The sequence below is a fragment of the Balaenoptera musculus genome, chromosome 10 (genome assembly GCF_009873245.2).
Source record: "Balaenoptera musculus isolate JJ_BM4_2016_0621 chromosome 10, mBalMus1.pri.v3, whole genome shotgun sequence".
In the NCBI taxonomy this organism is placed as follows: domain Eukaryota; kingdom Metazoa; phylum Chordata; class Mammalia; order Artiodactyla; family Balaenopteridae; genus Balaenoptera; species Balaenoptera musculus.
This window is the reverse complement of record NC_045794.1, coordinates 10,402,551-10,423,603: the sequence shown is the minus strand read 5'-3', so window position 1 is coordinate 10,423,603 and position 21,053 is coordinate 10,402,551. Positions and strand designations below refer to the sequence as shown.

At 46.8% G+C, this 21,053-nt stretch overlaps 1 protein-coding gene across 1 annotated transcript; it reads right to left on the bottom strand.

Annotated features, from left to right (window-relative positions):
- Positions 1-418: 418 nt before the first annotated feature.
- GPRC5A (G protein-coupled receptor class C group 5 member A) lies at positions 419-20,488 on the bottom strand. Its single transcript, XM_036866959.1, has 4 exons — positions 20,335-20,488; positions 4,886-5,814; positions 1,721-1,779; positions 419-1,422 (listed from the first exon to the last, which is right to left on the bottom strand). Exons 2-4 carry the CDS (start codon positions 5,805-5,807, stop codon positions 1,330-1,332), a joined length of 1,074 nt encoding a protein of 357 aa, XP_036722854.1. The 5' UTR covers positions 5,808-5,814; positions 20,335-20,488; the 3' UTR covers positions 419-1,329.
- Positions 20,489-21,053: the final 565 nt, after the last annotated feature.

Here is a 21,053-nt window from a genome sequence, read left to right as displayed (position 1 = left end):
ATGATCATTGTTAGGTACCCTTGTCTTTTCCGAGAGATATTATGAACCAGTTCTGTCAAATTAGGGATCTGGATTTATCCCCTCCTACAATTAAACCTCAGATGAAACGAGAAACTAACTGCCTTTGAGGTCTCCTCCCGGTCTGACCTGGGCTGCCAAACCCCATTCTGAAGTTGCCACTCCTCTGTTTCCTGGAGCAAAACCTCAGGTCCGTGACCCTTCCCAGCTTCCCCCTCACCTTTGCCGCTCACCCCCAAAACTGGGGAACACACACTTGTCGTAGACGTAAGGAGGAGGAAAGAAAGGTCAAGTCCACACCCAGTGGGACTGAACCTTGAACTTCAGCTCCCACGTGAAGACGAGAGCCTGCGACTCTCCCCGTGTCCGGTGTCCACCACTCACACTGCCACAGCAACAGTCCAAGAGCTGCCACCACACCTTTATTGCATCGCCAGTGAAGAACGGTGAGTAACTTATTTTACAAGGAACGCTCCCCCGTGAGTGGACAATACCCACTTCCAGAACGCAGGGGGTGAACACGGAGTACATCTATTTACAGAGTCTGAGGAGCAAGGGGGTGGGAGAAGAGTCAGTGCTTAGGGCACTGAGCAGAGCTTAGAGCAAGCCAGTGCACACGTTCTCCTGGCAAAGAGAAACTGGGCTTGTCCACGCTGGTGAGGCCTGGAGGGAGATCTCCCGGTGAAGCACAGGGCCGGGAGGTGAGTCTGGGGACCAGTGGTGAGTCTGGGAGTGAATTGGCGCTGGGGACCCTGCTTAGGCAGCATCACAGAGGTTAGCAAATTCCGGGTGACTTTTAGCCTCTCCCATCCGGGCATGAAGGGAAGTGTCGGTAGGTTGGCTTCCAGTGTAGATGTAGGTGGGGTGGTCTGAGAGACAGGCCTTTGCTGGTTTGCTCAGATTTGCAGCTCTGCTCTGAGCCAAGCAATTCTCACAGAATCAGCCCACAGTTGGAAGAGTTGGCTTCTGAGGCTGAATGAGCCGGTGTGTGGTCAGATGACCAGAGCCTGAGTCATGTGTAAGGTGGCAGGGATGGTTACGAGCCACCCGGAGTGGCCCGAGACTCCCACTCGAGAGAAGGAGCCTAGCTATGGGACAAAGGGAACGACTACAGTGGTGCTGAGAACTGCGGTCCCGTCGGCCCTCGTTAACCCCAGAACAGAAGAATCATGGCTGAAGGCTGCAGGGAGGCGAGGTCTTCCTGTGATGTTCTGCACAGCTTCCTGGGAAGACTCAGGACTCCGCCCACATCCCATGAACTCCCCGCTGGCCCTGCTGACTTGCTGTGTTCATCCCACCCTTCGGGACGTGTTAACTGACATCTTTCCTTCCTTCATAGTCACTGTAAGGGCTAACCCGAGTCTGGGCCCGCGGAATGGAGTAATCCTTTGGGGAGTTCCGATTCTGAAAAGAAAACATTCATATTCTTCAACCCACTCCACTTCCCGGCCATTTCCACAGCACTCTGCACTCCAACCTGGGCAGGAGTCTAACTTTCCTTCCCTTCCTCTTAAGCCCTCCCCTGCCCTGCACTCCAGTCTCCTGTCCTAACGCCATGAGGCAGATTACAGGAAAGTAGACCCGCGATCCTTTCTAGGTGGCGTCTAGGGGCCATCAGAGTGGCAACATCATCTATTCCCAAAGGACAAATGCTCCCGGGGTGCTAACACTGCTGATGAACAAAGAGAAAGAGCTCATTTACCTGCAGCTGGAAATGGGTGGAGTACGGGGCATAGAACGTGTCACCTGTCTCTTCAGCACCTGAAACAGACAATGTGGGTTAGGTAAATGTCAGGGTCCCCTCCTTGACAGCCCCCACCTGTGCTCGCCCCAGTTGAGTCATTTATAAAGCATGATGCATTATCCCTTTAATTCTCTGTCTCCCTGGTAGATGGTCAGTTTCATGGGGGAGGAGACTGCGTCCTCAAGCGCAGGCACAGAGTCAGCCCAAAACTGGTTGAACAAATGAATAACTAGCCGCGTATAATCACTAGGGAAATGCTTTCCAAAACCTCTCCAGAGCCCTCCTCATCCTAGGACCACTCCAAAAGCACATTTGACACCAGTCTTTTCAGACACAGATCTGGCTGGAGGTGTACCTAGAGAGAATCTCACTGGGGATTTACCCACTTCCTTACCTGCCCAACCAGGGCGGGAAAAAGTCATGAGTTTCTTTGTGAAGGGATAGAACCTGTGAGTAATTGTTTTCTATGTATTTAGGGGAAATCAGAAGGATTTTTTTTTTCGCCGCACCACGCAGCATGCAGGATGTTAGTTCCCCAACCAGGGATGGAAGCCATGCTCCTTGCAGTGGAAGTACTGAGTCCTAACCACTGGACCACCAGGGAAGTCCAAAATCAGAGGGATTTAAACTCAGGAACACACGAGTCAACACATACGCTCATCATGAATACGATTTAGGGAATTCCCTGGCAGTCCAGTGGTTAGGACTCTGCGCTTTCACTGTCATGGCCTGGGTTCGATCCCTGGTTGGGGAACTAAGATCCCACATGCCGCAGGGCACGGCTAAATAAATACAATGTAAAGCAATCCATTTATTTCCCACCAAATTTACCTGTTCAGTTTACTCAATAAATACCTAAACACCTTCTGTCTGTAAGATATTGTGAGGAATAGAAGGATTCATCAGAATGATTCCTGCCCTGAGGGTGCCGCTGGAGAGTCCGGAATATATGACAGCTACGCAAATAACTACGCAATGAGACAGACTCTGATAAGATCATCTCAAAGGTCTAGAGTTAGGCGGGCGGAGCAAAGACTGAGGGGACTGGGGAATAGGGACTCTGCAAAAGGGCAAGAATAAGGAGGGATACGTCAGGCAGAGGACAGACGCTCTTTGAGCCCGGATACGCAGGCAGGAAATTGCAGGGGCTTGGTTTGTTTGAACTGAGAGCACAGCTTCAGGGGTGGTGGGTTCGGGCTGTGAAAAGCCTCACCAAGGATTCGGGAAATGCAGTGGATGCTGGGGCTCCAGTGAGGCATGCGGGCCGGAAGGGGTGGTGGCCAGAGAAGCATTTTAGGGAGGGGAAGCTGGCAATGGCCAATAGAATGAAGGGAAACAAGGATTAAAGGAAGGAAGACTAGGGACTTCCCTGGTGGTCCAGTAGGTAAGACTCCAAGCTCCCAATGCAGGGGGCCCAGGTTCCATCCCTGGTCGGGGAACTAGATCCCGCATGCCACAACTAAAGATCCCGCGTGCCGCAATTAAGACCCTGCACAGCCTAAATTAATTAATTAATTAATAATAAGGGAAGGACGACTAGTTAGGGACCGATAACACAGAGTCCAAGCGTGAGGTGACAGAGTGAGAGTGTCCATTGGGAACGCACAGGAGGAGGTGGGTGGTAAAATATCCCCTCGGCCCTCCCCCTCCCTTCACTCTTCCCAGTGCACAGGAGAGGGACCAGGGCTGCAGAGAGAAACACCGGCAAGCTTTGCACTGAAGGCTTCAAGAGCAAAGAAATTTACTAGCTGGAGCTACGAACCTGGCCTTGGAGGTCCCTCACTCCTGTCCCAAACCCACTCCCCTCCCCTGATTAGGCCCAGAGGCTGATGTAAACCCAAGAGATCAATGCATAGAGGCGTAGGAGCAAAAGCAGTTTCTGGCTATCAGTGCAACCTGGCTGCTCAGGACTCCAGACAAGAGCAAAATTCCCTCCCGTGGGCCACAGACGGGCAATAAAATGTGTCTCTTCAGGCTACATCGAAATCCTCAGTAAATTTACGGAGATTCCCACTGGTTTATGATAAAAGAGCTTTCTCCCCACTCTGTGCTCTGTGGTCACTGCATGGCTGGGTTTTGTGCATTCAAATCTACAAAGCCGGGGCTTCCCTGGTGGCACAGTCGTTGAGAATCCGCCTGCCAATGCAGGGGACACGGGTTCAAGCCCTGGTCTGGGAAGATCCCACATGCCACGGAGCAACTGGGCCCGTGCGCCACAACTACTGAGCCTGCGCGTCTGGAGCCTGTGCTCCACAACAAGAGAGGCCGCGATAGTGAGAGGCCCGCGCACCGTGATGAAGAGTGGTCCCCACTTGCCACAACTGGAGAAAGCCCTCGCACAGAAACGAAGACCCAACACAGCCATAAATAAATAAATAAATACAATTAAAAAAAAAAAAATCTACAAAGCCTCCACATTTCTGGAAGGATTGCCTAGTTGACATTTATGAAGAACACTATCTCACCCACTTGTCTCTGGGAATTTGTCTAATCATTCTTTTCCCATTCCTTTGCTCCATCTTGTTTTAATTCAGAGAAATCTACATGGTATTGGGTAGAACATACTAGATAAAGACCACTAAGGCCAGCTTCTAGTTCTACTTGTCTCTAACTAGCTGGATGATTTTTTCTTTTTTTAATTTTTATTCATTTATTTGTTCATTTTTTGGCTGCATTGGGTCTTTGTTGCTGCGCACAGGCTTTCTCTAGTTGCGGCAAGCGGGGGCTACTCTTCATTGCGGTGTGCAGACTTATTGCGGTGGCTTCTCTTGTTGTGGAGCACAGGCTCTAGGTGCATGGGCTTCAGTAGTTGTGGCACGTGGGTTCTAGAGCGCAGGCTCAGTAGTTGTGGCTCACGGGCTTAGTTGCTCCGTGGTATGTGGGATCTTCCCAGACCAGGGCTCGAACCCATGTCCCCTGCATTGGCAGGCGGATTCTTAACCACTGCACCACCAGGGAGGTCCCTCTAGCTGGATGATTTTAAGTAAGATCTGAGCTGCGGGGACCTTATCTGTTCTATCGGGAGTATGACCTGATAATCTTTCATGTTCCTTACAGTAATAATATCTTATGATTCTCCCCCATTTTCCCATAAGGGATTCTCCACCCAGCCAGGCTCTGTACCTTGAGTGATTCCCTCTTGAGAATAAGCTGTGTTCTCCACACCATAGCTCTGCTTCATGAGCTGAGGTTTACAGAAAGCATCCTCCACAGGGTAATCCATGGGGTTCCGTTGCTTTGTGAGCAGCTGAAGCTCGGGTGCAACATAAGCCAACAGGAAAACCCAGCCATTGGCCACCAAGGCGGAACTGAGGATGGTGTCATCCCACTCTGGGCCAGGGGTGGGAACCAAGAGCAGGCTGATCCACGTCACCCAGATGGCAATGGAGAGGAGCGTAGCGAGGAAGATGTGGGCCCCGTGCCTCTTCCAGCCAGTGAAGGGTCCCCAAAAGGTGAAAGAGGTCGTGAAGAAGGTCAGCGTCATCAGGAAGAAGACGTAGATGAGCAGCATGACGAAGTCCTCATTGCGCCGAGGCGGAGGAAGCTCAAAGAAGATGTTGACGTTGGTCCTGTTCATGGTGAGGACCACATACTCGATGGCAATGATATCCTGCACCAGGCTGAAGCCCAGGGCCAGGCCCAGCATCGCCAGCATGGAGAGGGGCTGCCTCCCTTGGACCAGCTTCATCAGGTTGAAGGCGTGAACCAGGAGGCAGGAGAAGCAGAGGGCAAAGAGGATGCCGAAGAGGAAGAAGCGTGTGGGCCCCGTGCTGCCGTCAAGGCTGATGATGAAGGCGAAGGTGAGGCCGAAGATCCCCAGCACACCCAGGAGAAAGAGGAACTGGGTGGGGAGCACTTTACGCTTGTTGGAGTCCTGCACCTTGCAGGTGAAGACCAGGAGGGCGATCATGAAGGCCACCGAGGTCACAGCGCCCACCGCAGCCAAGGCCTCTAAGACGATGCCCCAGGCTGCCTTCCTATCACAGAGCCTGTGGTACCTGGGGTCCAGGCCCAAGCAGCAACCGTCAGGGGGAACTGTGCCCATTCTCGTCCTGCAAGAAAGCAAAGTTGCAGGTGGGGGTGAATCTCCCCACAAACTCAGGCACGGAGGACCAAAAACGATTCGGAAACTATTTTGTATATTTAGCCAGGGTTTTGCCCCTGAACTTACAACGTTAGATCAAGCTACTAGCTGTTCTCCACCTCTCATGGCAAATTCTAAAGGCTGATGAAGGGAAGAAACAATCTCATACCTTCCTCCCCGCAATTTAACTATGTTAATATTTACCCTGAAGCCAGAGGGCCCAGGGCTCTGACAAGGTGTTTCAGAGTCACATCTCGAAAACTACGTCACAAATAACTTGCCAGGGGTCCTGATATGTTTGGCTAGTGTTTCCTTAGGAATTGGTGAACATGGAAATATGTAACCATAAAGTTAACACTTTGCGAATTCCCTGGCGGTCCAGTGGTTAGCACTCAGTGCTCTCACTGGTGGGGTCCGGGTTGGATCCCTGGTCAGGGAACTAAGATCCCACAAGCAGGGCAGTGTGGCCAAAAAATTTAAAAAGTAAACACTTTAAACATAATTTGTCAGTCTCCAGTTTTTTTTCCACCTTGGGCCCGGCCTCAGATATTATTTGTAAGCATTCCATTCTCTCACGGACAAGAGGAGTTGTCTGAATTGTAGATTTCTCTGCAGAAGACCAGCCTTCCCCTCTCAGCCCCTGGGTCCTCTTCCTCAGCTCTGCTGTCACATATTATTTTCCCTTCTTAATTAAGGTTTGTAAAGTTGGCTCTGCTAATCCAGAAAGGCAATGGAAGGGGTCTTCCCTGTCATAGGGTTGGCCACGCGTTGCGGCTTGTTGGATCTTAGTTCCCCAGCTAGGGATCGAACCCATGCCCTCGGCAATGAAAGTGTGGAGTCCTAACCACTGGACCGCCAGGGAATTCCCCATAGTGAGCTCTTAATTAGCTACCTGTAAGGAGGGATGGCCCGGATGACACAAAAACGGTGGGTGACCCAACAAAAAATATTCCCAATAGCTAATGCTCATTTTTACTATGAATCAGAAACCCTTCTAATCACTTCTCATATATATATTTATTAGTTTAATTTGATAGCAATCCTATAAGGTAAAAATGATTATCCCTATTTGACAGATGAGGAAACTGAGGCAGGGAGAGATCAAGTTATTTGCCCAACATCACACAGCCAGGAAATGGCAGAGGCAGGATTTGAATCCAGGTTTTATCTGGCTCTAGGTGAGGATCCCTGGTCTTAACTACTATAGGTGCTACCTCTCCAGGGAGTTCTAATGGGCCTTAGAATGCAATCCGAGATATTCCCTCCCCCTTCTTTCCCTCATCAGATGCCGCATAAACCAGCTATTTGTGGTCCTAATTCTACTCTCTTAGTTCAGCCCCACTGAAGGATAGGTGCTCCCAGGTGATAGATGATCCACAAAGCAGGTAATCTACTCACCCACTCAGGGATAATCAGAAATCGACTTGAGGTAGAGGAGCTTACTTCCTATACATCTGTCCTTAATCTCCCAGATCTGCTGCCTTTTTTCCTTCCACAACCTCCATGTCAATTTTAGACCCAGCTGATTTCCCAAACCCCATGAAATCGAATTCCTAGGGATTCCGGGCACACGTGGGAAGATGAGTTGGGAAATGGGAAGGGAAAGGAGTTTGTTCCCATATTTCCTCAAAATGGATGATTCTTAAATTCCAAAGTCAGTGTCAGATAAGATGCTGAAATTCAGGACCGCTCTGGTTTTAACAGCTTCTCAACAAAACTATAATTTTTTTCTGAATTATATTACTGTTTATAAGTTTCTATGGCACGATTCTTATTGATTTGTTGTATACTATTTATGCATGTAGTTTTTTTTTTTTTTTTTTTTTTGGCTCTAGCTTTTCTTTTTCTGACAGGATTGCTCACTCAACAGAGAAATCTTTTGAATTGACTAGAAGACAAATATTGCGGGGGCGGGGAGCGGGGGCAGAGTTAAAAGAAGGGAAGGCTCGTTGAGACCCCCTCCATAGAAAAGCACAAGTGAAAGCTCTTGGCCTCTTCTAGTGCCAAATTGGGAGAAAATGTGCATAAAGAAATCAGCAAGAAGAAGACAGCTGGGATTGAGAAGCAGGAAAAAGCAAAAAATATCTAGAGTCCTGCCTCTTTCCTTATAGCAGAAAATACAGCTCAGAATTTCTGCACCACATACCCATAAATGCTTATAAACAAGATTTCTCAGGCCCTTCACAGCACTGTAGGGGTGCTGTGATCAACCCAAGACAAACAAGAAAACCCTCCCCTCCCCTTCCATCCTGTCTCTTCAAAACCAAATCACAAAATATGACACAAATGAACTTATCCATGAAACAGAAACAGACTCACAGACATAAAGAACAGACTTGTGGTTGCCAAGAGGGAGGGGGTGGGGGAGGGATGGATTGGGAGTTTGGGTTAGCTGATGTAAACTATTATATGTAAAATGGATAAAAAAGGTCCTACTGCATAACACAGGGAACTATTAATTCAATATCCTGTAATAAATCATAATGGAAAAGAATTTTTAAAAAAAGATCAAGGACTTCCCCAGTGGCACAGTGGTTAAGAATCTGCCTGCCAATGCAGGGAACACGGGTTCGATCCCTGGTCCGGGAAGATCCCACATGCCGCGGAGCAACTAAGCATGTGTGCCACAACTACTGAGCCTGCGCTCTAGAGCCCACAAGCCACAACTACTGAAACCCGTGCGCCTAGAGCCCATGGTCCGCAACAAGAGAAGCCCCGTGCACTGCAACGAAGACCCAACGCAGTCAAAAATAAATAAATAAATTTATTAAAAAAAAAAAAAAGATCAAATCACAAGACGGAGCACAGCGAGGTGGGACACATAATGAGCAATTGCTGGCTGACTCTGCAGAGCAAACAAGCATCCTCCTCCGCGTAGACAGAATTCAAACACCTGCTTCCCTTAAAGATGCAAAATCTGGACTTCCCTGGTGTTCCAGTGGGTAAGACTCCACTCTCCCAATGCAGGGGGCCCGGGTTCAATCCCTGGTCGAGGAACTAGATCCCACATGCCACAACTAAGAGCCCACATGCAGCAACTAAGAGTTTCCATGCCGCCAACGAAGATCCCACGTGCTGCAACTAAGACCCAGCTCAGCCAAAATAAATAAATAAATTTAAAAATAATAATAATAAATAAATAAAGATGCAAAATCATCTCTTCAGTTCAGTGAGATAGTTGTGTCCCAGCATTGTTTTATTCACATAGCCATTAGGAAAACATTATATATATGTATATGCCATATGACACATACATACATATATGAATGACTATTACGTAGACGCTAGCATTTTATATGTGTGGTGTGTTCGAATAAAATAAATAACTTAAATAATTGATGGCTTAAATCTATCTTCCACACTTTGTAATGAAATTTGCCTCTCCAAGCTTAACTTTTTTCTTTTTTTTTGGCCACGCTGGGTGGCATGCAGGATCTTAGTTTCCCGACCAGGGATCGAACCAGTGTACCCTGGAGGGGAAGCACGAAGTCTTAACCACTGGACCTCCAGGGAAGTCCCTGCAAGCTTCACTTTACAATATAGCCATTCATTCAACCAGCACCACTATGTGTCAATCATGTCAATCACTCTTCTAGATGCTCAATGGTAAAGGGGAAAACAGACATCAGACATGATCCTTGCTGTAGTAGAAGAAATAGATGGACAGATGGTGGTAATCACCACCACTGCCACGACCTTCCTGTGGCCTTCCCTGGCCAGGGGTCTGTCACTTGCAGTCCACTCCAGGGAAATGACACCCTGGTCATCCCGACCGCATGCAGAGCACAGAGCAAAGAGTGGGTTACGTTCCACCACCCCAGGGCAGTGCAGAATGAGACACAGGAGGAAAAAGAAAGGCAAATGCACTTCAGATACAGGCAACCCCTGAAATACAAGGCCCCCCAAAGTCTGATACACTTCGCCCTGGGTGGAACCGGATGGGTGGGGGGGGACACGCCCCCTTGTCTATGCTGAGGATGCAGAAGAGGAAGAGCCGGGTCTAATTCAAGGGCAGCGGCACAGGGGAAGGGACCAGGCTCCAGCATTTTCTTTACTCCCCACCTCCCCACCTCACTTCCTCTCAGGTTAATCATAAGGGCAGTGTCCAGCTGGAAAGGTATTTCTCTCACCTCCCCGCCCTTCCCTGGAAACTGCTCCTTCCCCACCCCTCAGGGCAGTGCTGTTTGTTGACAGGTAGTTGTTATCATAATTACCTGATAATTATAAAGGACTCTGAACCTGATGACTGTCAGTCTGGAGAGACTGATGAGGTTCTCACCTAAAGGAAGGTTCTGGTGCTGCACAGAGGGATGGCAGGGCAGAGACCTCCTGCTCCCAACTTGGACCTCTAGGCCCTTCCCATCTGTGCAGCTGTGCAGGAAGGGTTTGTGTCTTGGGGCCTCCTGGTGCCCACAGACCAGGGTCCGACACTGTAAGCACGTAAGGTAGGGGGTCCCTGGAGAAAGAGAACGAGGCATGGCTTTCTTGACATAAGAGAAGCCATTTTTGGCCTAAGTTGTTTTGTGATCTAAGCCTGGTCACAGTGCTTGCCCATGAACAGGTCTCAGAAATTAATGATCTTTTTTTTTTTTTTTTTGATGCGGACCATTTTTTTAAAGTCTTTATTGAATTTGTTACAATAGTGCTTCTGTTTTATGGTTTGTTTTTTTGGCCAGGAGGCATGTGGGATCTTAGCTCCCCAACCAGGTATCAAACCCGCACCCACTGCATTGGAAGACGAAGGCTTAACCACTGGACCACCAGGGAAGTCCCAGCAATTAATGATCTTAAGGGAATAAAAGAATGCAGAAATAAGCAACCGTGATCAGGCAAGAGAAGTACCAACAGCAAAGATAATAGATCAGTTGTAAAGACTCCCAGTTCTGCTCAAAGATTAGCCTGAAGCGCTCAACCACCAGATCAACTGGAGTCTAAGGGGTGATGGTGTTGACCTTTTCTGACCATCATGACTTAAGTCAACAAAAGCTTGGACTCTGTTGACGCCCAAGCCCCTTCATGAATATGCATGGACCCTTAGCTTAAAACTTCCCCAATTTTGCCATTTGGAGAGACACTGCTTTGGGAAAGATCCCCAGTGTTCTCCTTACTTGCTACAAGTAATATTAAATCCTTCCTTCTCCTGATCTTTGGCTTGGTTGTGTCTTTTGGCTCAACACTCACCAAGAAGTGAATCCAGTTTTCCAAGTAACAACACGAGCAATTGACAGTGGGTATGTAGAGGAGAAGAACCCCACTTCCCCCAATTTCACCTCCACCTCCCACCCCCAGTCATGCAAGGGAGATGGAGAAACAGTCCCTGAATTACCTTTAAAACGCTTTTTTTAAAGTAAAAATAGAACTACCATATGACCCAGCAATCCCACTACTGGGCATATACCCTCAGAAAACCACAATTCAAAAAGAGTCATGTACCACAATGTTCATTGCAGCACTATTTACAATAGCCAGGACATGGAAGCAACCTAAATGTCCATTGACAGATGAATGGGTAAAGAAGATGTGGCACATATATACAATGGAATATTACTCAGCCATAAAAGGAAACAAAATTGAGTTATTTGTAGTGAGGTGGATAGATTAGAGTCTGTCATAGAGAGTGAAGTAAGTCAGAAGGAGAAAACCAAATAACGTATGCTAACACATATATATGGAATCTAAAAAAAAAAGAAAAAAATGGTTATGAAGAACCTAGGGGCAGGACAGGAATAAAGACACAGACGTAGAGAATGGACTTGAGGACACGGAGAGGGGGAAGGGTAAGCTGGGACGAAGTGAGAGATTGGCATGGACATATATACACCACCAAACGTAAAATAGATAGCTAGTGGGAAGCAGCTGCATAGCACAGGGAGATCAGCTCGGTGCTTTGTGACCACCTAGAGGGGTGGGATAGGGAGGGTGGGAGGCAGATGCAAGAGGGAGGGGATATGGGGATATATGTATATGTATAGCTGATTCACTTTGTTATAAAGCAGAAACTAACACACCATTGTAAAGCAATTATACTCCAATAAAGATGTTTTAAAAAAAAAGAATAAATTTTACCAAGATAAAGATAAAAAAATAAAACATGAAAAGATGTTAAAAAAACCCACTTTTTTTAATGTTTGTTTTTATTATAGAAAATTTCAAGCATACTCAAAAATAAAGAGAATAGTATAAAGAAGGCCCATCATTTGGTTTCAAAACTTACCACTATTTGGCCAATTTTCCTTCATCTACATCCCCATCCCACTCACTAGATCATTTTTAATCTAGTGAGAAATCCCAGACATCATTCTATGCATAAATGCTTCAGTATGTATCTCTAAAAGATAAAACCGTTTTTAACTTAACCCCACTTTAAAAATTAACGATGATCCTTTAATATCAAATATCCAGTTAGGGTTCAGAGTTCTCAATTCTCTCAAACGTCTTTTTTAAAAACTTCTGAGTAAGTAATTTTTTATCTGAGTGACTAATTTTTTTGGAATAATCCTTCCTAATTCACCTCTCAGCCCTCCTTCACCCCTTCCCCAGCTTGACAGCGATTTCACAACGGGTCTGAAGTGTCCTGAGCACTTTGAATTTTGTCAGAGAGAAATCAAACTCACCAAACGCACTAACAAGCAGGTCTGCACTGAGAAGGCGCTGGGTCACATAGGGAATGGCCCAGATGAGCCACCAGGAAAGTGGCTGGGGACGAAGGACAGGGTTCTGAGAAGCTGAGGGCTTCTAGCAAGCAAGGTTTGAGGAAGAAAAGGGAAGCATCAGCATTTGGGATCAGAAACCACCAGGAGCTAAAGCGACAGCCTCAGAGAAGAACCTAAGGGCTGGAGCATAAGGAGAAAATGAAACTGGTGGCCATATGGACATCATAGGACCAGAGTCATAACCAGATTCTGGTCTGGTTATGTCTGCTCATCACCAGAGTCAAGGGCAGACAGACCTGTGGGAATTCCCTGGTGGTCCAGTGCTTAGGACCCTGCGCCATCACTGCCGCGGCCCGGGTTCAATCCCTGGTCGAGGAGCTAAGATCCCACGAGTTGCGAGGCACAGCAAAGAGAAAAAAGGGCAGAGAGACCTAGGGTCCAACCAAGAAAGGACTTGCTCCTACAAAGACCAAACGGGGGCAGCCCGGGCCGCGGCTGGGCTCCTATCTAAGTGACCCCAGGTGTCTTCTGGTAGCATGGGTCCTGAGCAAGCAGCACCAGTAAGCAGAGGGATTCACTGGCATCCAGTCATTCACTCCCACTCAGTTCCCTGATTGACTAAACCCTGCGCTCTGGAGGGAGATGGTGAGGTTTCAGCGTGTGCCGCCTCTGGCCTGAGACACGAGAAAGGACTTTGAGTCATGAGGGTGAGACCCTCTTCACTTATTACAGCAGCTGAGCCAACTACCGCCGTCCAATAATCCACCAACACCCACAACCAAGACCCTGATAGCCCTCGGCGCTGCCTTAAGCCCTTTACAGGTGAGCCAAGGCATGACAGAAAGGTTTAAAAAAAAAAAAAAACGAAAGAGGGAGGAAAGGGAGAAGGAAAGGAGAAACAAGAAGAACCAGAAGCCGGGGCTGAGGGGGAGGGGAGGACCGGGAAGGAGGGAGTCGCTGCGCTCAATTCCCAGCCCTGTGACTCCGCCCCTTTAGGAAAGAGGGGTTTCAGCGGCCTCTGTGTGCGGACACCATCTCCTGGAACCTCCATCCTCTCCAAAGCGGGGCTGGTGCTGAACTAGGCGGTCTGAACCCATGTCCATTTCCTCTGTTCATCCCTCTGGGGAACTCCTTGTAGACAATTTCCAAATCACTTTCTCCCTCCCCCTCATCCTCCTTCCTGCCCCATTTCCTGTCATTAAAAGAATATGTGCTGCAAACTCCTAACCAAACCCCAGACCAGGGTTGGAGGTGAGGTGGAAGGGTCTGAGTACGGGCTGGGCTCAGGACGCAGGGTGAACGCTCACCTGCCAGACAGAGCCACAGGGGTGCTAGAGCAGGACTGGCCCTAGACTGGTCTTGACACACGGCATTGACTGCGATGCAGGGACAAATGCCAGCATGTGAAGGGTCTCTCAGCTTCTTCTTTGCAACCTCTGAGACTCCTGTTTCCCCAGAGAGGTGGGGAGGCATCTGGAGTTACTTACGGCCAGACCTAGTAAGTTGCCTAGCTGATTGTACGCGGCCCACCCCAGATTAGCTGAGCAGGAATTACCTGAGGCCCTGAATCTTGCCCAGAGCTGATCTTATGTTCCTCCTTATGAGATCTATCTCCTTCTGTCATCTAAAAAGAAGAAGACGATACATGTATAACTGATTCACTTTGCTGTACACCTGAAACTAACACAACATTGTAAATCAACTATACTCCAATAAAAAAATATTTTTAATAAAAATAAATAAAAATAAAAAGAAGAGGACGATACTGACCTCTTAGGACAACTGCCTGGGGAATGATATCAAATAACTCAAGTGTTTGTTAAAGCTGGGCCTTCACACCATCCCAAGCCAGGCAAACTGGCAATTTTCTAGCATTTTAATTTTCTCTCTATTCTTGGAATTGCCACATTCAGTCAGTAGTAATAACAATAGTCACAATATAAGTATGATTAAAACTAATGACAACTACTGTCACGTACTGAGTCCTCTTATGAGCCAGGCTCGATGCTGAGTGTTTATATGTTTTTTTATGTGCGTTCACCCATTTACATGCTTTTACATCTATTTTCATATTTAATATTCCTACAACCCGTTTTATAGGTGATTAGACTGACTCTTGGAGAGATGAAGTTACACGTCCAGTGTGAATTAGTTAGGAAGAATATCCCTTTATGAGTAGTCTTAATTAGAATTTAATCTTTTGTTTCATCTCTAAATCACTATTATGCTCTCTGAAGCTTTTCTCCCTGACTCCAGCTTCACTCTATTTTTTTTTTTGTTTGAAATTGAAGTATAGTTGATTTACAATGCTGTGTTAGGTCCTGGTGTACAGCAAAGTGATTCAGTTATACATATGTATATATTCTTTTTCATATTCTTTCCATTATGGTTTATTACAGGATATTGAATATAGTTCCCTGTGCTATACAATAGGACCTTGTTGTTTATCCATTCTCTGTATAATAGTTTGCATCTGCTAACCCCAAACTCCCAATCCATCCCTCCCTCACACCCCTCCCCTTGGCAACCACAAGTCTGTTCAAGCCTCTCTCTATTTAAACCACATCCAAGAAGCCTCCAAAATAAGCAATCCTGCATTTGGTCAATCTTCCTGTCAATCTTCCTGCATTTGCTGTGTTAAGTGTACAAATCATGCAGACCCGCAGACAGAAAGTGTGGCCGCTGCCCCTAGGAGCACCAACAGAGTCACACTGACATACAAACAAGGGTTGCAGAGTGTGCAGGGAATGCTGAGGGCACACGGAAAACAGTGACCCACTCTACCTAAAGCGGTAAAAAAAAAAAAAAGGCTTTAGAGAGGAGACCAGGGGGAGATGAGGCCTGAAAGACGGGCAGGGAATGGTGGGAGATTTTAAGAAGGTAGAACCAAATGGAGCTTAGAAATACAGGCTCGTGGGGAGAGATATCCAGTTTAACTTTGTTAAATCTAAGATGAATTGGGGGGACTTCCCTGGCAGTTCAGTGGTTAAGACTCCACGCTTCCACCACAGGGGGCACGGGTTCGATCCCTGGTCGGGGAACTAAGATCTTTTTTTTTATTGGAGTATAGTTGATTTACAATGTTGGGTTAGTTTCAGGTGTACAGCTAAGTGATTCAGTTATACATACACATATATTCATTCTTTTTTAGATTCTTTTCTCATATAGGTTATCACAGAGTGTTGAGTAGAGTTCCCTGTGCTATACAGTAGGTCCTTGTTGGTAATCTGTCTCATATATAGTGGGGGGTGTGTGTGTGTTCATGCCAGATTACACCCTCTTTTTACAGTGGAGGAAACAGAGGAACAGAGACATTAAATAACTTGCCCAAGATCACCTGGCTCTTAGAAGCCAGGCTCCTGGGAGTTCCCTGGTGACCCAGTGGTTAGGACTCAGCTCTTTCACCGCCATGGCCCGGGTTCAATCCCTGGTCAGGGAACTGAGATCCCGCAAGCCGAGTGGCGCAGCCAAAAAAAATTTTAAATAAAAAATAAATAAAAGCCAGGCTCCACGACACCAGATTGTGCTGACCCTGCGTGCTTGAACATGTGAGCCTGAGGCTCAGGAGAGGTTTGGGCTATGAGTACAGATGGGGGGTCATGGGCTCATAGCAGGTATCGGAAGGCTTTGGAGGAGACCAGATCACAGAGGAAGCATGCACGGCAGCAAAAGGGCCAAGGACAGAACCCTGGGACACCGTCTCATGGAAGCAGGAGTCAGCAAAGGTTGTTCAAAAGAAACTGCCAGAGTTAGTACAAGAAATAAGCCCGGCTGGTTTCTTAGAAGTCAAGGAGCAGTTTCCCAAAGAGTGGTTGATGGAGTTAAATGCTACAAGGGCAGCAAAGAAGAGAAGACGTGGGAAGGAATCTTTGGGTTTAGCAATTTAAAAGCATATCAAAAGAAAAATAAATAAATAATTAAAAGCATATCAGCTCCTTTCTGTCTGTTACAACAGATTCAGCCTCAGTGTGAGCTTCAAGGCTTTTCTCCAACTGGTCCTCCCACCCACTTTTTCCTAGTTTCCTAACTCCCCTCCCCACATCTATGCAAGGTAAGCAAAACTTCCAAGAGTATTTTCTATCTGGAAGGGAACTGGGGCTCATCTAAGACCCTCTCTTACAAAGTCGCTCTTTGCCTCATTACATGCATTATTCTCCTTGCCAGAAAGGCCCTTCTCCTCCTAGCCACAATTCATGTACCATGTTTCTTAGAAACTTGACGCAAAACTTATCTCTACCTTGAGGGTTTTTTAATTATTAGTCCCATCTCATTCTAAATTTGTAGATCTCTTCATAGTTTTTACAATTAAGAATTTCTCGGTGCTCAAGTTTTTCCATATATATGTCATATATTATACATTAATATCAGTGCTAACTCACCTATCAGATAACAAGCTTCTTAAGGAAATAGAGCAAGTCTTCTATTTGTTGGTATCTCCCTATGTGCTCTGCACAGTGGTTGTTGAGCAAATGTTTTGGACTAAAACTGAGCATGAATATAACTCAAAGCAAGTTATTCATTAGCAAGTGTGAGTAATGGGGAGGAAGGATTTGGGGAGCTGAATATGTGCTGATGCTAATCCTTGTATTTTTATCTAGGCTGAGCTCTAAGACGAGGGTGGAGTCCCACAGAAATTTCTCTGCCCTAGGTGAAGGATTAGCTGTAAATGGAAAGTGTCTACAGGGAAATCTCCAGGATCCCCTCTTCTGGGTAAGCCATCCAGATTCTGAGGACATAAAAGTGATGCATCGTGGCAACAGCTTATGAATAACATCTGAATAACATCACTGAGTTGAGTTTCTATGTAGTAACTGGGAGAAAATAAATCATCATTCCACCACAGGCAGATCTAAACAAGTATAACAACAGTGTTCATCCCAATTTATTCACTTTTGGAGGTATTACCATCTTCCTCTGCTCTAAACAATGCATGTGAACTTCAGATAAATTACTGAAATATAAAATAAAATACTGGAAATCCCCTTTTTTAACTTAAGATTTTGAGTGAAACTACTAAATCTCTTAGGCCCAGAATTTTAAGACATAAAATTTCCAGGAAATAGGTGGATAAAGTGAAGGCCTCTACTGGTATACCGCCTCAAAGCTCTCAAAGACACCTTCTTTCAAGTATTTTATTTCAACATATGAAGGTAACATATTTATGTTCCCAAGCTAAACTTATCTCTCCTTACAAGCCTTTATTTCTAAACCCTGAGAATGGTACTACCATACACTCAGTGTATCTAAAAATACAATATAGACTATCTAATGTGGGGGAAGATAGAGAGAGCAGACCACATGGCCAAAAATTAGATGACAATAGCAAGCAACTATTATTACAATAAATGTAAATGGTAATTTTTTATTTTGAAAAGATGAAATTAAACCATATTATACCTGTAAGAACCTCACCTAAAACAACAAGATTCAGAAAAGTTGAAAGCGAAAGAAAGGAAAAAATGAAAATAAGTGCAAAAAACCCCAACAATAACAGATATGTTTATTTAGCAAGTATTATGTATCAGGTACAAAGTTAAATAATAGCTTGCTCAAGGTAAGAAAATTAAGTAAGAGTTGAGTTATTAATATCACACAAAGTTTAGTCAAGACAAAAAGCTATTACATTGACCTAAAAGCTTCCTTTATAATAATTAAGAATACTCCACATTGAAGATACAACCATCATAAACTTTTATGCACTGAATAATACAGCACCAAAATACCTAAAACAAAAGCTACCAGAAATACAAGGAGAAACCCAAAGAAATACTATAGTTACAGAAACTTTAATACTTCTTTATCAGTCTTCAGCAGATGAAATAGAAAAAGCAAATAGTAATATGGTAAATTTTTATAAATGTTCTATGGATCCTTTAATATGCTCTATCTTCATATTTTATTAGATCTCTACTATTAATCATGTCATTCAGATCCTTTATATCTGTGATCAGCAAACATCTTTTGTAAAGGACCAGATAATAAGGAACTTAGGCTTTGCAGGCCATTTGTTTGTAGCTGAGAGCAGTCATAGATGATACATAGACAATGAGCATAACTGAGTTCCAATAAAACTTTATTTACAAAAACAGACTGTGGGAAGTGTTTAGCCAGGAATCTAGTTTACCAGCCCTCTCTATATGATTTCTTTTATTGAAGTGGTCATGGAATGTTTACAAAAATAGCATATTTTAGACCACACCAAAAAAAAAGTCTGAAATAAGAAATGTACAGGAATGTACATAATGCACAGAAATGTATATAATCTGACCACAGGCAATAAAAATAGGAATATAAGTAGAAACAAAAACACCAAACTACTCAGAAAATTTGAGACTCCTCAAGCAAAATTATTATTCGATTCATTGTTTTTAAAGGCCCTATCGTACCAACATATCATTTCCTGCCCATTTCCTCAGCTCAGTCTGTGGATTTTTAAATAGCAGTGGACCTGAAGACAAACCCCCAGAATGAGAATAAAATCACAGTCAAAACTCTTCTTCACGCCCTCTTACCTTCAATTCCCACTAAGGAGTGGAATACAAAGAAGCAGGCTCCAATGAGGACGCCCAAAGAGACACATACAGATAGAGAAGGGCTAGAATCTCAGCCCTGGGAAGGAGCTGGGGGCCTTTCCAAGACCCCTTAGGAGGAACTCAAGGCCCAGCCCAGGCCTCCTCACAGCTACATGGCCTGCAGAGCTGGGGTGAGAAATCAGGCTTCCTGACTCAAGGCTAAGAGCACTTCCCAGGAATGTTAGCTCCTTCTGAGTTCTGCTCATTCCCATCTGCCCTTGGAGCACCCACCTACCTCTCCACACCCCAGAGGAGCCTCTTTCCTGGGTGACACCTCTGCTGACCCTCCTTCCCCCCCGCATTTCTTCCCTCTCCTAGGAGAAGCCAGCACACAGACCGGAGGGCGGAGTTCTGACCCCCCATCCTCACCCCTCCCCAGGCCCCTTGTATCTGAAGTGGCTCAAGTATTCCCCTTCAGGAATGAGCCCACAGGCCTGGCTGATTCAACCAAACCCTTCAACAGGTGTGGCGTTTACAAAACCCTCAGAGGCAAAAATCAGTCTGTAAAGAAGTCAGGAATGGAAAGTCCTTCAAATTCCTTGAACCTGAGCTGCCTCCGCTTCCTTCCCCCGTGGATGTTTAAGGGACCATCTTGGACAGTTTGGGCCCATCTGGTTGGTGCCTGAAGGTGGGCTATTACTGGACATTCAAATGGACATTCAACCCAGGGATCCAGAGCAACTCAAGGGACAGCAGAGGAGGGAATGCTGCAGAGCTGAGGGCCACACTCACGTCAAGAGAAGGGATGGCTTCTAGAATCTACTTCCCAAAATTCAGAAGGGCACGCTTGTCGTGGAAGGACAAAATAAATGGACACTTTGTAGTACCTGGGTAAAGTAGCAGTGGTCACCATCTCCTTCTTCCTGCCCACCCAACCAATTCCCTGCCATTCCTCTAAGATCTTCCTCCTTCTTTTCTCTTCCCCTAGACTGACCCCAGAACTGCTCACCTGCCTGGCCGGGATTCCACCTACTCAGTTTGTTCAATGTGTCTGAGCAGAAACTATTTATCCTGATTATCTTTTTGCTCTCTGCCTCTTAGCCTGGGAAGCCCGGGATGGGGGTGTGGGAATCTGAGTTGAATTAAACTACAGGAATTCCTTTCCTGGGATTGTTTTTTGCTCCGAGCCAGCTGTAGTCTATTACCAGGGTTTCTTTCCTCTCGTATCCCCTCTCCCAGCGCCGCTCTCCCCGCCGCGCGTCCCCCCCGGAGGATTTCAATCCCGAGGCCGGGCGCGCTCTGTGCGCAGTGCGCCTCACTTACCCTGCTACCTTGGCTTCGGCGAGTGAACTTGGCGCTGCTTCCCACGCACAGAGGCAGCTCAGGAGCCCCTCGGTGCTAGCGGAGCCCGCGGGCAGCAATCCCGCCCTCCCGGCGCGGAGCAGTTATAAAGGCGGCTGCCGCCGGAGGGAGGAGGGAGAGAGGGGGTGAGCAGAGGCAAGAGGGGCGGGGGAGGGTCAGGGTGGGGTGGAGTAGGGGGAGAGGACACGCCTATTCCAGTTCCACGGCACTGCGTGCTGTTATGAAAATAAAGTCCCCGTGCCAGGGAATGAGCCAAAAGCCGCCTGACGTCAGCGGCACAGTCACCCTTGAAATAGGTGGTGGTGGTGATGGGAGGGGGCACCCAAGGCACCCAACCCGCCCCACCCGGCGCATCAGCAGCTCAGGACGTCCCAGGGCGCGGGGGTAAAGAAAGGAGTCAGAGGGGACTGCTCAGTGTCCGTCCTGCCAGCTGTCACCCCCAGGAGGGAGCCACACCTGCCCTTGCTCCGGGCACTCCCGTGCGCCCAGGGCAAGGGCTAGACAGCTCGCAGCGCCTGAGTGATTCCTGGGTCCTGGGACCCCTGGGAAGCTAGGCCCGGGAGAGGAGGAGCTGGCCACCCTCTCGGATCTCCTCAGCCAAGGCAGGTGAAGCCAAGGAAAGCCTCCTCCCTGGGCCCAGAGTCAGCTCTGCAATTCGGCCGGTCAGAGCTCTCCCCAGA